Source organism: Mustela erminea, chromosome 1 (assembly GCF_009829155.1).
Source record: "Mustela erminea isolate mMusErm1 chromosome 1, mMusErm1.Pri, whole genome shotgun sequence".
In the NCBI taxonomy this organism is placed as follows: Eukaryota; Metazoa; Chordata; class Mammalia; order Carnivora; family Mustelidae; genus Mustela; species Mustela erminea.
The window spans coordinates 161,022,926-161,038,769 of record NC_045614.1 but is presented as its reverse complement, the minus strand read 5'-3'; the positions used below and the strand labels follow the sequence as shown (position 1 = coordinate 161,038,769).

The 15,844-nt window shown below is 38.1% G+C and overlaps 1 protein-coding gene across 2 annotated transcripts in view; it reads right to left on the bottom strand.

Annotated features, from left to right (window-relative positions):
• Positions 1-2,594: 2,594 nt before the first annotated feature.
• Positions 2,595-15,844, bottom strand: part of LOC116594003 (cell surface glycoprotein CD200 receptor 1-like) — a 134,921-nt gene continuing 121,671 nt past the window's right edge. For both annotated transcript variants that reach the window (XM_032348829.1, XM_032348836.1), the window contains 5 exons: positions 11,658-11,717; positions 8,598-8,912; positions 8,229-8,477; positions 3,608-3,731; positions 2,595-3,225 (listed from right to left, as the gene is read on the bottom strand). In XM_032348829.1, the coding sequence (XP_032204720.1) occupies positions 3,219-3,225; positions 3,608-3,731; positions 8,229-8,477; positions 8,598-8,912; positions 11,658-11,717 (755 nt within the window). In that variant the 3' untranslated portion in view covers positions 2,595-3,218. The remainder of the gene's footprint in view (positions 3,226-3,607; positions 3,732-8,228; positions 8,478-8,597; positions 8,913-11,657; positions 11,718-15,844) is intronic.

The window sequence follows — 15,844 nt, the reverse complement described above, 5'->3', positions numbered from 1 at the left end:
ACACAGAAAATCATGGCAGTGAAGAAGCGTGAATTCAGATAAATCTCTTCCAGGAATAATGGAGAGTAAAAAGGATTAACATAATAAAGCCCTATAGATTTCAGTTCTTCTGTTTCTTCTGATCAGATCCTCTCTAAGAGTCCAGAACAGTGTCTTTATCTTCCCAATCCTATGATGTAGACATGTCCTCACATGTGTAGGGATTGGTTGACTATTAGATGATCTTTGCACATTTCGAGATTCCCAAGTCTTTCCTATAACAAGCCCACTACTGTCCTTCAGTTTTATACAACCAGCAATTTTTCTGGAACTATCACAGAGATATCTCTTATACCTATGATTATTACCTTCGGAAGTTACATCTGTTTCATAATCTCTATGGGAAGAATGAAAATAGAATATGAAAAATGCACATGAATAGAATATAATATGTGTTGCAAGATTAGTAGCAAACTTTGAAATTGGCAAAGTAAGTACTTGTGTTAAGCAGGATTAAGTTCAACTTTGTATTGAGTAAAACTCAAAATAACAGTGGCACGAACACAATAGAGTATTTTCTCTCACATAAAGATGGTAAGGGGCGCCTGGGTGGCTCAGTGGCTTGAGCCTCTGCCTTCAGCTCTGGTTATGATCTCAGGGACCTAGGATCGAGCCCCATATCAGGCTCTCTGGTTGGCGAGGAGCCTGCTTCTCTCTTTCTCTTTCTCTGCCTGCTTGTGATCTCTGTCTGTCAAATAAATAAAATCTTAAAAAAAATTATAATCTTATGGTAGGTATTCTAGGGTTAGTATGGCAAGTCCATGCATTAGGACCCAGGAAACTTCTTTCTTTTCCATCATCTTATTGAGTAGCCATCCCCAATGTCACCCATGGCTCAAGTTGGCTGCTGGATCTCTAGTCATTACACCACTGTTGTAGTCCAGAAGATAAGGAGGAAAAGGAAAAGAGGATCTCTTATCTTTAAAGAGATATCCTAAAAATATCACACAAGTTATGTGCTTACACCTTATTTGTGAAAATTTTAATGCATATTCATACTCAGTTGCAATGGAAACTGAGAAATGTCTTACAGTTAAGTGTGTCTCCTTACAAAATAAAACTGGAGTCATGTTATTAAGCACTGTATCAGGAATCTATTACCACAATAATGCTGTGTAACAATCACAAAACCTCTGTAGCAACAATTGCTTAAATGTCTAGGATCATCTGAGGGTCAGGTCCGCAGCTCTTCTGACCTTGACTGAGCTTCTCCCTTGTTTAAGAGATGACAAACTGTTGCATTATCTAGGCTGACCTCAGCAATGAAGTGGCGAATGGGACTAGGATGACCCAGCTCTGCTCTACATGTTTCTCAACTTCCAGCAGACTAGCCCAGGCATATTCTCATGGACTAGCAACAGAAGTACACAGGACTTCTTGAGATGTAAGCTCAAAACTCGGTACACTGCCATTTCTGCCTCATTTGATTGGCTAAAGCAAATTACATAAGTTACAGAAACATGTACTTGCTTTATGTTTCCAACTCAAAAATTACTGACAAATTACATGGATAGAGGGAGGCGGAAAGATCTGGAGTCAAGAATGCAATCTTCTACTACTAACAGAAAGGGGAAGATGAGCATTGGCTCAGGCAGCTAGCAACCAGTATCACAGTGTTTTTGAGTCTGTAATGGAACGATGGCACTAGACTTTTTTCCATTCTATGCCCTGTTTTAAACACGCAGGAGTTACAATAAAAAAGAGAGAGCGAGAGAGGGAAAAGTTAATATAAGCTATAAATGAAATTATTTACTAGTTTATTTCTTGGCTCATGTTCAGTTACTAATGAAGTAGGTATTAATCTTAACACTTGTCCTTTCCTTTCCTATAGGTAGAAACTAGCTATCTACTAGCTATCTGTACCCAAACCCTGACTCTGTTTCTGCTGAGGCAGCTCCACTACATTCTCCAACTTACACAGAAGTTAGTGTGGCCATGTGACAAATACTAGCCAATAGAACATGAACAAATGTCTTTACTACTCCAGGCCCTGCTCATAAAAACCTCCTATATAAAATCCCTCATTCTCTATTTTTCCCATTCACCAGCTGAATGGAGAACACTTTGAGAAGGGCAGAGTTATAGGATAAAGTGTTACCTTAGAGAAGAACCATTCCTGTTCCCTCCCCTAGATCCACTAACCTGCCCTATGATATGAAGTGAGCAAAAACTAAACTTTCGTGGTATGAATACACTGAGATTGAGATGTTCTTTGTTTCAACAATTAGATTATCTTACTTATATATTATCTTCCAGATAGTAGTATGCATTCATTTTCTCCTTCTGAGACTTGCTAAAAATAAAAGTAATTGCTTGAATCACCTGCCACCTTACACAAGAAATTTTTCCTTTAAATAAAAGGATACTTTTTACTATAGAATTACCAGGTGTACCAATGAAGATAGGGTTCCAGTTTACAGTGGCCCTAGATATTGGGGTTTCACCAAGAACTCTTAACCTTCCTACCATTAATTCATTCCAACCTGGAGTACAGATAGGAGAGAATTGAGACAGTGGAGCTCTAAAAGTGAGGTTACATTCAGCATAGTCTCCAATGACTCTAAGAGCTCTTTATTTAGGATCCACTTAAAATTCCTTCAGCAGTAAAGGTACTACTAAAAATGACTTCTGGCCATTTTTTCAATAATCAGGCCAAACATGTACTAATTGCTAGCAAGCCAGAAAAGGATGGGAAGTTGGCTACAGGTCAACCAGAAGGCAGTGTTTGTAGTAGCTTCTGACATTGCAACGTTATTTAGCATTTTAAAAGGGCAGAGGAAACAAGAGGAAACAAGAAACAAGGATGAAAGCACTATCCAAAGAACCCAAAGGGGTGTAGAAAAACTGCAAAGCATTGTAATTTGCCATTTCCTGAGCCATCTTCCTCTTTAGGCTAAGAAGCTGGGCTATTTCTTGTTTGCAAATAAGAACTCAGTAAGGCGAAGGGGAAGGTAGATGAGTCATCGCAGGCATTTATAATGGCAGGCAGCAAGCCTTGGCTTATATATAAATACATGTTTGCTAAGAGTTTGAAACAGGATTTTACAGCTATCATAGTGATTCACATAAACACAAAGGTAGCAAATAGTAACAGGAGCAGTTGAGTTAGACGCTAAACCCCAGGTCTGATCTTCATGATGCTTCATCAAATCTAAATTGACTTCCAGATTTTTCAATTTTCATGCACTATGAAAAAAACATAAAATATATAATTAGCACAATGAATACAAGCTTTTAGAGACAGATAAACTAGGGAGTGAACACCTAAGAAGCACCTGTTGAACTTCATTTTCCCCACAGAATTCTTGAAGGGTGCCCCAGGACAGGCTATCTCTCAGGAAAGCACTGTAATGAAATAGAAGCTTTTGCCCCAGTGCTGCAGGCATCTCTTCCTGGGCTTCCATGTGTTAACAAAGATTATATACCAAAGAAAGGGCTAGGGGAACAAACAATGTGGGGAAAAAAAAAAAAAACCCATCATGCTGTTCCTAGGACATTGTAAACTTAAAGCCTTACAATGATGATTTCTTTCTGATAAATCTTTATTTTTTTAGACTTCCTCTCTTACCTGCAATCATTTGCTTTCTTGAAGTAGATGAATCCCACGGTGACCAGGATAACCAAGAACAGAGAGAATTTCACATAGAGAATGATCAGTAAGTCTGATGCTGGAAATTCCAGAGTTATGACACCTTTAAATACAAGCAACACAGGCAGAGGTAAGGAGCCATTTCAAGGATCCTTCTAATGAAAAAAGTAGGGTCAATTGTTTAAAAGAGGCATTTAAAATATTCTTAAAAGTTCACAGACTGTCGTAATCAATCCACTTTCTAGACGACAATTCAAATGCTGCTAAGATATTCTTTCATGACAGAGTTTAGAAACTATATCTGTGTTTTGTAACCTGGTAGATTTTCAATATTTTCTAAATTAATAAATGCACAGTAAATATTGCTAATACATCCCAACTTTATAAGAAAAAAGGAAATATGCTTTCTAACTTCCTGTGTAAATGTTAGTCTTTTAGGGTACTATTTTTAATATTTTTAGCACTATCTGCTATTTTCCACACAGTGAAGTAATTTTGTCTTTTTACTTTCATTTATTCGTCTGTAAAAGATGGCCCCAAGAATTGTTGAAAAGGTAAAATGAGACTAAGTAGGACTGTCATTCTGAAGTTTATTTCTACTATGAAAATGGCAACCACAAGTAAACTTTAAGTATTATTCTGACTCTTGGCTCCAAAAGTCATGTCACCCTGTTAAATGAGTTGCTTAAATACTAAACTAGAAGTATGTCAGACAATCTCCTTCTTATGCACTGTCAGGGAAGAAGAAGTCATGGTCTCAGCCTGAGCTCAAAAGACTCACAATCCAACTGGAGCCATCAGAGCCATACAAATGAAAAGATCACTTATGAGAGAACAAATATTGCTCAGTGATCATTACAGATTAGAAATCATCTCAGGAGTAAGAACGCTGAAACAACCCCAACTGGGAGGTTAGGGTAAAGTGGGATTTGAACTGGGCCTTGCCAATAGCAGGATTAAAAAGGTTAAGAAAAGAAGGAAGAACTTCCCAAGGGAAAGAAACAATTTGAACAAAAATTTGAAGAACTCATTAACTTAAATCAAATGTGGTAGAGCATAGAGTGGGGTATATCAAGATGAAGTCTGTGATGATCTGAACCTAATTCTGTAGCTATTTGTGTATGTTAGGCTCTATGTCAGACCCTGGATATAGAAATGAAGAATATAGTTCTGACTCTCAAAGAGTTTATCCTGCAGTGGGAGTCAGAGAAGTTACAGTCAATTCCAGTGCTATGAAGTACTCTGAGGCATGCATGAGGCATTACATGAGCTCAAAGTAGGAGCAACTAACCAAACTGCAGGGTGAAAAAAAAAATTAGCCCAGTTTCTAAGCCTTAAAACTTCATTAGGAGGGGCACCTGGGTGGCTGTCAGTTAATTGTTCAACTCTTGATTTCAGCTTAGGTTCTGACCTCAGAGTTGTGAGATCAAGCCCCGCAATAGGCTCTGTGCTCAGCAGGGATTCTCTCTCTCCCTCTGCCTTCCACCCAACCTTATTCATTCTATCTCTCTCTCTCTCTCAAATGAATAAATAAATCTTAAAAAAGAAAAAAGAAAGAAAACACTTAAATAGGAATTGAGCAACTGGAAGAAGAGAGGATGAGGAAAGAAGTACCTGGGGAAGAGGTAGAAATTGCATGTACAATGTACAATTGCATGTACAGAAGAATAAGAAAGATAAACACTTTTGAGGAGTCCAAAGAGGTCCACATGCATGGGGTGCAGGCTAAAGACTAGCAAGACATGAGACTAAGGAGAGTGACAGATCAAGCATTTAAGTAGGGAAGGGCATGTTTTTCATTTTAGGAAACTCAATGTGGTAACAGTTTAGGTGATAAAGTAGAAGGAAGTAAGATAGGGGCCAAGAGACCTGTTGCAAGAATATTGTAATAATTCTGGTGAGAGATGACCACAAGCTCAACTAATATGAAGGAAAGAAAAAAGTATAGATTTAAGAAAAAAAATTAAGATAAAATCAACAGAACATAGTGACCAATTTTGAATATGGGAAATAGGAGAGAGTGATATTGTATGATATCTTTAATTTTCTGGCTTGAGTCATTTATCAAAGCAAAATATAAGTATGGAGCTTATGAAGGGATAGAGAAGAGGAATTCCTTTTTAGGAACATGCAAGTTGAGGTGCTCTTGGTACATTCAAGTGCATGTGAAGCCCATTCAGTTGGAAATTGGTTTTGATCATGGCATAGCCAAGGAGAGAAATCTGGACTGAAAACAGAGATTTGAGCATCAGGAATTAGGCAGCAGTTGCAACCATATGTATGGATGAGGTCCTTCAAGGAATAGGGGTAAATGTGAAAAGAAAATATTTTCTTTTCAGTTCCTATTTAAGATGGAACTCAGAGAAATGCCTTCCTTCATATAATGAAGAGATGGAAAACTATTTAAGGAGGCTAAGGGTTTACTGAAGGTTAAGAAGAGAACCAAGTGATTATGGGAGGGAAATAGGTGAGAAGAGAGGAAAGACCATATCAAATATCACAAGGCTAATTCGTAACTACATATTAAAATGTTATATTTTGCTTGGCATTTGAGAGATCTTTAGCTTTTCATTAGAACATTTCCTGTGCAGAGAAATGCAAGAGAGTTAAGGAGTGGATGTGAGGTGCCATAGAAGGGACAATGAGGGTAGATCCTTCTTTTTAAAAAGTCTTGGGTGAATGAAGGGCAAGAGCTAAGAGTTTAAAGAATGCACAACATCTACTTTAAAAAAAAATGTATTAACATATAACATATTACTACATAGCATCTACTTTTTTTTTAACAGTGTTATTTATTATTTATTATTATGTTATGGTTTTTTTTGGATTTTTTTTAATTTATTTGTTATAAACATATATTTTTATCTACTTTTAAACTCAGAAGGAAAAGAGGCAGATTCATATAGTCAGCCTTAGGGAAAAGATCTGTGGAATAAAAAGGACTTAACAAAGGAGAGCAAAGGTAATTACTGAAGCCAAGTCTCTCAGGATATGGGAAGGGAGAAACAAGTACACAGTATAGGTTGAATATTTGATCTATGGAAAGGAAAGTCAGGTGGTACTGCAGATAAATGCATATGTCTAGAGACAAGAAGTATAAAATAAGAACGTAGAGATAGTGGGAAATTGAAGATCGAAAATAATGACTAGAAGTGAATGTATTAGTACATGCTACAGCATTGATGATGCTTGAAAACATTACCCCAAGTGAAAGGAACAAGTAACAAAAGTCATATATTATAGGGTTCCATTTATGTGAAATGTCCAAAATAGGAAAATCTATAGACAGGGAGTATGTTAGTGGCTACCTAAAGCTGGAGGATTTCTGGGATTATAGAGTGCTGGCTAAAGGATAGACGTTTCTTTTTGGAGTGATGAATACATTCTAAAATTGATTGTGGTGATGGTTGCACAACTCTGAATGTGCCAAAGATCACTAAGTGGTACACTTTAAATGGGTGAATTGTAAGGTATATAAATTAGGTCTTAGTAAAGCTGTTGCAAAAAAGTTTAATATGAGAAGTGTTATGAACAATAATTAATAGGATATGATGATCTTAATAATATGATAGTGAATATAATAGCTAATATATATTAATATAATAAACATAATAGCTAATATTTATTAATATAGAAGCTAACATTTGTCAGTAGAGTAAATACAGTAGCTAAAATTTACTGAGTACCAACTATGTGATAGCTATCATGTTAAGTAAATATAATTCTCCTTTTTAATTATTATGATAACTCTGTGAGGTAGGTTCTATCATCCCCTTAACAAATGAAGAAATCATGAGACATTCACTAAACTAATTGTAGTGATAATTTTGCAATATCTACAAATATCAAATCATTATGTTGTATATCTAAGATTAATTTATTATTATATGTCAGTTATATTTCCTTAAAAAGCCATGAAACAGAGAAATTAAATACTGTTCCAAGTCACATAGCTAGTAAAGGAGAAGCCATATTATACCAAAGATTTTGCTCCTAATCACGAGGTTTTACAGCCTGGAATGATATAAGACATGAACCTTGTCTTTTCATCTTTACATGGTTGCTTCAAACACATAATAACAATAAACAAATATTTGGCAAATAAATTGATGTATAGGTTTCAGAATGCAGTGGAGAGGGGGGGCAAAAACTTGTCTCCTACTCAGACTAACAAAAAGTGGTGAATACTACATAAACTATAAAAATCAAGAAGAGAATAATTATTGTTCTATGTACAGAATCAGTATTGTTATATATATAAAATTATTGCCATTTTATATGAATATTAATTTCAAAGTAAAAATCAATAGATATTAAGTTAACACAATTTTTGTGGCTTCCAGAATAAAAGGTACTTAGAGAATGTAGAGATAAGAAGTTATTAAATTCTTTCTTTTATTTGATAAAGGAATAGGAATTATTTCCCTAGCATACTAAGGAATTAATTACCCAGTTAAGTTTTAGAGAATATCTTCAAATGATTAGTACAAGTTTCCTTATTTTGTTCTTGGTTACTCATAATCTATGGAAGAAAATGCTAAGCATCAAGTTCATTACTCTACAAAAAAAAGCAAACAGAAACAAAAACCCAGGTGATTACCTTGATTCAAGGTGAAGTTCAAGTTCTTGTTGCCAGTCACATGGGAGACAGAGCAGGACACTTTAGACACCTGGCGGCCCTCCCAGTGGCATGTACTCTTGACGGTCACTGTACCATTGCCCAGGGGTTCTTCCTCAGTGTGACAATCTCCCTCTGGGGTCCAGAAGATCTGTGCAGATGGCTTCCCTGCAGCTGCCCTGCACACGATGGTTCCATTGCTGTCTCGAAACAGGGTCACCTTGGGGGGCACTGCAGAGACGCAGGGGAAAATGCTTCAGGCTTAACACATGGGGTATGGAATACAGAGACACATATGATTCAATCCCAGATCTGGTTATGTGACATAGCACAATATGTCATGCTCCTTACCTAACACTCGGAGGTAATATGTATGACCAAAAAGCCCATCATCTGCAGCCACTTCACACCTGTAATATCCATCATGAGTGAGGGCCACGGGGTCAATCTGAAGGGCAGGATTCTGATCAGGTCTGGACTCCCAGGATATTCTCGCATCAGTACAGTTTCTTTCACTGGTCTCATTGTTGTCTCTCCTGTGGACTCTAGTGCAGGGAGGCTGGTCTCTGGGGCTTATTGTCCATGTTACCAGCAAAGCTGTGGAGTTGTCAGGAGGACAAAGGAGCACAGCCTTTGTATCCACAAGTACGGACAGAGAAGAGTTAGCTGGACACACACACAAGGAGAATGATGAAAGAAAAGCTGGATTAAAAACACTTCAAGTGCTACATTTTCTACTACATATTGCATAAAGTGTACTAACGCATGACTTTGCTGGTCATCCTATTCCAAAATATTAGGCTTACATTAAAAAATTAAACATGCACAAAATGTGTATAATGCATTAAACCTAATCCAAAGATGAACTTGTTTTTCTCCTATATTTGTATTATTAGATAAGCTACATTTATTATTATATGTGTGAAAAATATTTTAAGGGCTTAAAATTGCCTCAGAGGTTTTATTGAAAACAAACAAGAAAACACAATATAAATTAAAGGACAAAGACATCTAAATCTAATCCTTCAGTCTAAGAAACTATTAGACTTATAACTCGTGCTCCTTCCACAGAAAGTGGAAAAATTGGTGATGTGCTTTTCTCCTAAGTTTTGATCAGAGACAATAAATCAGTAGTAGAAGAATGAAATTCCTATACCAAAGGGTACCCCTTTGGACAAACCCCAATAAAAACTATCAGATGACATTCAGGTTGAACAGACTGGACCTTCTTAAGCTACTCTTCACTTGGAGATTCACAAAGTCAGTAAAACCAACAAACCAACCTTTCTTCCTTCCTTCCTATTCATGGACTGCCAAACAGTCCAACCCTGAACTTTGTTTACAGATCTTGTTTATGTTTTACTTAATTATGAGTATTAAATGAAGAAGGTTACTGCTTTTGCCCATCTTCAGTATAAAAAATTAACTCTGAAACCTACAATTATTCTCCAATCTAGAAGCTCCAGCTCTCCCATAAACACTCATAATTCATCCATGACTGGCTTTGCTGAGAGAGGTTTGGGGCATCAGGTACAACATACCTGCAAACCCAGGTGAGTGGCAGCGAGCTCATCACCTTAATAGGAGCAGAGCCAGCTGAGGTGGAGCAAAGTGTTATGTGGATGAAATTCCTAATGCTAAACTGTGCATGTGAGGTCTCTCCTCTCCTCCTTTGGTTCATTTGCCTCTTCTGTGATAGACTCAAGCCCTTGCATTTCACAGCCAAATCAAGATCCCATAGATACAGGAAGCAAGTGGGGATGGATTTTAGAGCAGACTTGAAAGGCAGTTAAATACATGTTCCTTCCCCCACTGCAAGTGTGTCCCTACTCCGGGCACAGGGAGCCTGCAATTTGGCCAAGGCTTAGAGGTGAGCGGCAACACAGGGGCTTGGAGATCAGCTAGAGGTGAGTATGGGTGAGCACACAGGTGCCTGAGGGCAGGATGCAGAAGATGAACCCAGAAAGAGAAGAGGCTGGTGAGAAGCAGGTTGAGAGTGTTCTCTGTTTGCACTTCAGCTTGTGAGCAGTCTTAGGCTCTCATATTTTGCCTGATACTTATTCTCAAGATCTGGCTCTATTATTTTAAAGGAACCTACGAGCTGATCAATCAAACATGTGCATTGTAACAAGGGCACCGTCTCCTGTGAAGGAGCTCCATCAGTGAGGATCCCACGCACCATGCGTAGTCTCTGCTCTTTCTCCATGCTCTGCTCTGTGACCCTCCAGCATTCCTACTTCACTCTCAATGAGACTTCTTACCTGATTCCTGTTATTCACCTTTTCTTAATCCTCTTCTTCCTCTTTTCATACCTGTTGTGATAATTTGCCAATGCCCAGTCCCTCCCCCACACTCAGTGGGTTGGCCCTTGTCCAACAAATATAATCTCCACACAGCCCTGTGATCAGCTATGGTGACCTCACCTCCCCCTTCACAGAGGGGTAGCAGGTAGATTCTCATATTTGCTCCAGAACAGCAGCGATGTCCCAGCATTGCTGCATCCTGTGTCTCTGACTCCCCTCCAGCCTCCTGCCGCCTTCTGCACACAGGCAATCCCTTTTCCTTTCTCTTCTCACTGCCATACCCTACTTAAGACCCCATCACCGCACCTGGGTTACTACAGAAGGCTCCTACCATCTCCTCTGTCTCAAAACTCTCCTCTCCTCAGCTCTCACCTTACCTTGCAGCCAGGTCCAGGATTCTGTAACACAGGGGTGATCCCCTCCACTCTGACACCCTTCAGAGATCTCTCACTGCCTGAAGACAACACTGGCATGTCTTTGTGCTGGCTTTGAAATTCCTCTTTTTCAAATTGACTCATCTTGGCAATCTTATCACCCCTCTGTCGCCCCCACACTTGAGAAAGGAAACAGCAAGCACAACTGCGTATCTAGGTCTTCCTTCAATAGTCCTTGCAGTCTGGGATGCCTGCACAGCACTTCTGTCTATGAAAATGTTCCTCTTCCTTTAAGAGCTAATTCACATGCTGCTTCCTCCGTGATGCCTTCCCAGAGCCTTGGTGCTCACGCTCCCTCCTCTACATTCCCAGCACACTTGATGTGAGGGCTTATCTCCCCTACTTTATATGGCATCTGTGTTTATTTCTGGGTTCCCCCATAAAACCGAGTCCCTTACGGTGCTCTGGCAGTCTAGCTTCTTGTTCATCTCTGTTCTCCCCACAAAACCTGGCACAGGGCATGATAGAGAGAGAACTCCAGAATAGTCACATGGAATTGAACTGCCTTGGGGGAGGAGGACGGGGTCCCCCACATTGCAGCATTTGGTTCACCACACTCTTCAACTGTGCTCAAGTCTGGCCTCCTGACCAGTCCATCAGATATGTTTCTAAGGCAATTCCACATTTACTCCCTTTAGTACTGGATTCTAGAAAAAAATTAAAAATCACTTTACCTTCTGCAGGAGGTGTGAGGCTTCTCTCCTTTCCTTTCACAGATGAACTATGTGTTGAAGCTAGAAAATATTCAGAGAAAAGTAAAAGAAATCAATTTCAGGTGCCTAAAAGTGCAAACCACTATGTATCCACAAATCTTACAGCCACCATGATAGAAAATCAGTTAACTGTAAGTGAATCCCATGAAAAGCTTTGCAAAATAGAAATTAGATGTCATTCCATCATTAAGTGGAAAAACATGTTAACACTTAAAAATTACATTATAACTTCTTAATCAATTATTTCCTGCTTATGGGACACTATGCTGCACACTTGATCATTATTCTGTCCAAGATAACCCTGCTTCCACCTCTTTCCTAGCCACTGGTTTGGCCCATCATGGGTACCTCACACGAGCTGGGCTGAGTAGTGCTTTCTCCAGATGCCACCCCCAGGATTAAAGTTGTTTTATCTACTGGTGGGCCTCACCTAGCTGCACAAATGAGATTACTTTCAGGAAAATTTGGAACCAGATTCAGAGGAATAATTCATCCCTTTTTTTCCCCATTTTTCCTACTGTGACTGCTAATTTTATGTGTCAGCCTGGCTTGGACATGGTTCCCAAGTATTCAGTTAAACAATATTCTAGATGTTTCTGTGAAGGTAATTTTTTTTAGATAAGATTAACATTTAAATGAGTAGACTTTCAATAAAGTAAATTACCCTCCATATGTGAGTGGGCCTTATCCAATCAGTCAAAGGCTGCTAGTAAAAAAAGAGTGGCCTCCTGGGAAAGTGAGTTCTACAGCATATTGTCTCAGACTCAAACTTCTGTGCTCTCTGGGTCTCTAGCTCTGGCCCATCCTGCAGATTCTGGACTTGCCAAGGCTCTGCAATTATGTGAGCCAATTCTTTAAAATAAATATCTCTCTCTCTGCCCCTATTCTTCCTCCCTCCTCCTCCTCTCTCTCTCCTTCTCCTTCTATTATTCTGTTTCTCTGAGGAACTGATTAATATGCCCATCTTGGGAAGAATGAACAAGAATCAGAAAGATAGATAATGATACTCTTCACCTCACACATTTCTAATTCCGTAGTCCTAAGATCCACATGCATTCCTTCACTTAGGTTCTACAAAAGTTTCTGACAAAGTACTCCTAATGTACTTCAAAGCCGGGTTCTGAAAAATTATTTATTAAGTGATTTTTATAAATTTGAAACTATGATATATCTTTTGGAATATTCTGTGTGTGCTTAGAAGATAGCGTTCTACTGTGTTTGGAAGGAACGTTCTGTACATCTCTGTCAGGCCTACAGGTCTACAGTGTTGTTCAAGTGCAGTGTTTCCTTACTGATTTAATGTCAGAATGATCTATCCATTTTTCAATGTGGGGTATTATAGTTCCCTACAACAGCTGTATTGTTGCCCATTTCTCCTTCAGTTCTGTTCCTATCTGCTCTACATATTTAGGTGCTCCAATGTTGGATGCATAAATATTTACAAGTGTTATGATGAATTGACTCCTTCACCATTAGATAGTGACCTTCTTTGCCATAAGTTACATTTTTTTTTACTTAAAGTCTATTTTCTCTAAATTAAGAATAGCTATTCTTATTAGCATGGGGCGCTTTTCTCCACCCCTTCACTTTCAGCTTATTGTATCTGTAGAGCTAGAGTCAGTCTCTTACAGGTAGCATATTGTTGAATCTTGATTTTTATCCATTCAGTTACTATATACCATATGATTGGAGAATTTATTCTATTTATATTAGGATAACTGATAGGTAAGTACATACTATTGTCATTTTGTTCATTGTTTTCTGACTATTTTGAAGTTCCTTTGTTCCTTTCTTCCTCTCTTTCTGTTCCTTTGTGATTTGCTGGTTTTTCATAGCAGTATGCTTCGATTCCTTTTTTTATATCTTTAGTGTGTCTACCAAATATTTTTTTATTTGCGGTTACTAAAGCTTATATGAAACACCTTATGGTTATTTTAAGCTGCTTACAACTTAATTATCATTACATGCAATATTCAATGCTTTTACTTCTCTCCCCTTTTTATTTTATTGATATACCAATTTGCATTCACTAACAGATTATTAAAACTATAATTATTTTTATACTTTTCTTTTTGACATTTGTTTTAGAGTTAAAAGTGCTTTCCACAACACTGTTGCAGTATTAGACTATTCTGAATTCAACTATGTATTTACCTTTAGCAATGTGTTTTATTTTCCATATTTTTCATATGTCTTCATTAGCATTCTCTCATTAAACTTGAAGAGCTCCCTTTAGGATTTCTTCTTTTCTTAAGATTTTATTTATTTTTTTGAGAGAGAGCCCAAACAAGAGGAGCAGCAGGCAGAGGGAGAGGGAGAAGCAGACTCTCCACTGAGCTGAGACCCCCAACGTCGGCTTGATCCCAGGAACCTGGGACACTTAACCAACTGAACCACCTAGGTGCCCTCCCTTTATAATTTCTTGTAAGCAGGTCTAGTACTGACAAATTTTGTCAGATTTTATTTTTCAAGGAAAGTTATTATCTCATCTTTATTTTTTGGTTTGTCAAATAAAGTATTCTTCCATGCCAGGCTTTTTCTTTCAGCTCTTTGAATATATCATCCCACTCTTCTAGTCTGTAAGGTCTATGCTGAGAAATCTAGTTTTATGGGGCTACTTTATATGTGATGAGTCACCTATCCCCTCCTGCTTTAAAAGTCTCTCTTTTCCATTTGATTATAATGTATCTCAGTGAAGATTCCTTTATGGTCAGTCAAGTATTTGGGCTTCTGGATTTTGATGTTAATTCTCCATACCCATTGCCGCCAAAGTTTTATGAAGTTGTCTCCCATTATTTCTTTAAATTAGATGTGGGCTCTATTCTTTTTTATGTCCATTTGAGGCTCCCATAATGCTCACATTATTTTGTTTATTGGTGTTTCATAAGACCCATAGAATTTCACCACTCATTATTTTGTTCTTGCTTTTCTATCTCTGACTAGGTGATTTCAAATTATGTCTTTACATTCACTGATTCTTTCTTCTGCTTGAAGAATTTGCTGTTGAAACTCTATATTGAATTTTTCAATATCGTATCACCCTCTCTATGGCCAGCACCACTATACCACACCACAGATGGTGTGCATCTCCTTAGTTAGAGATGGCACACAACCACACAAGTCATTGCATTATTCAGCCCCAAAATTTGTGTTTCTTTTCATGACTTCTATCATTTTCTTGAAACTTTGTTTTGTTCATGTACTGTTTTCCAGATTTTGTTTTGTTTTGTTGTCTATCTGTGTTTTCTTACAGCTCACTGAGCTTCCTTACATAGACTGTTTTTGATTTCTTTGTCAGACATGCAGATATCCATTTCTTTGTTATTAGACCCTAGAGTTTTATTTTTTTTCCTTTGGTGATGTCACCTTTCTTTAATTTTTTGGAATTTTGCATTGCTAGGGTCTTCACATTTGTGGACGCTGTCACTTCCTTCTGTCTTTACTGACTGGCTTCAGGGAAAAAAAGGTCTTCACCTGTCAGCCCAGCTAGTGATTCTGGTAGGTTTCTAAGACCTTTCCTAAAGATGCATTCCTTCTCCATTCCCTCTAGCTCCTTCTCAGGGCAGAAGGCTTAAGATTTTGTGTCTTCTTTTAAATCCACAAAAACAGACAGAATTCTGAAAGTCTTCCATTTATTTACACTAGCGAATTACCCTGAAGTGTTCAGGGTTGTGTGCCATCTCCCTATTCATCAGAATAAAGTGAGTACTCTTATCCATGCACACTAACTAAGGAGATGCACACCATCTGTGGTATAGTGGTGCTGGCCATAGAGAGGGTGATACGATTCTGTAGTACCAGGACAAGGTGACAGCACTTAACAGTCACAGGAAAGTGGATAACCATAAACACTAACAAGGCCAGAATGACAATGAAGAGGCTCTGACCTAAAGGATTTGTGAAAAAAATTAAGTAAACCTTAACCTGGGATAAGATGAAAGGGCAGCCAAAGAGGGTATGGTTTGCCTTATATAACTAAATCAAGTGTAAACAAGCATCTTAGTTTTGCCTCCTGCAAAAAAACCACCACAGAGTGGCTTAGATAACAAACTTTTTTTTTTTTTTTCTTCACAGTTCTAGAGGCTGGGTAGTATAAGATCAAATCACCGGCAGATATGGTGTCTGGTGAAAGCCCACTTCCTGGCTTG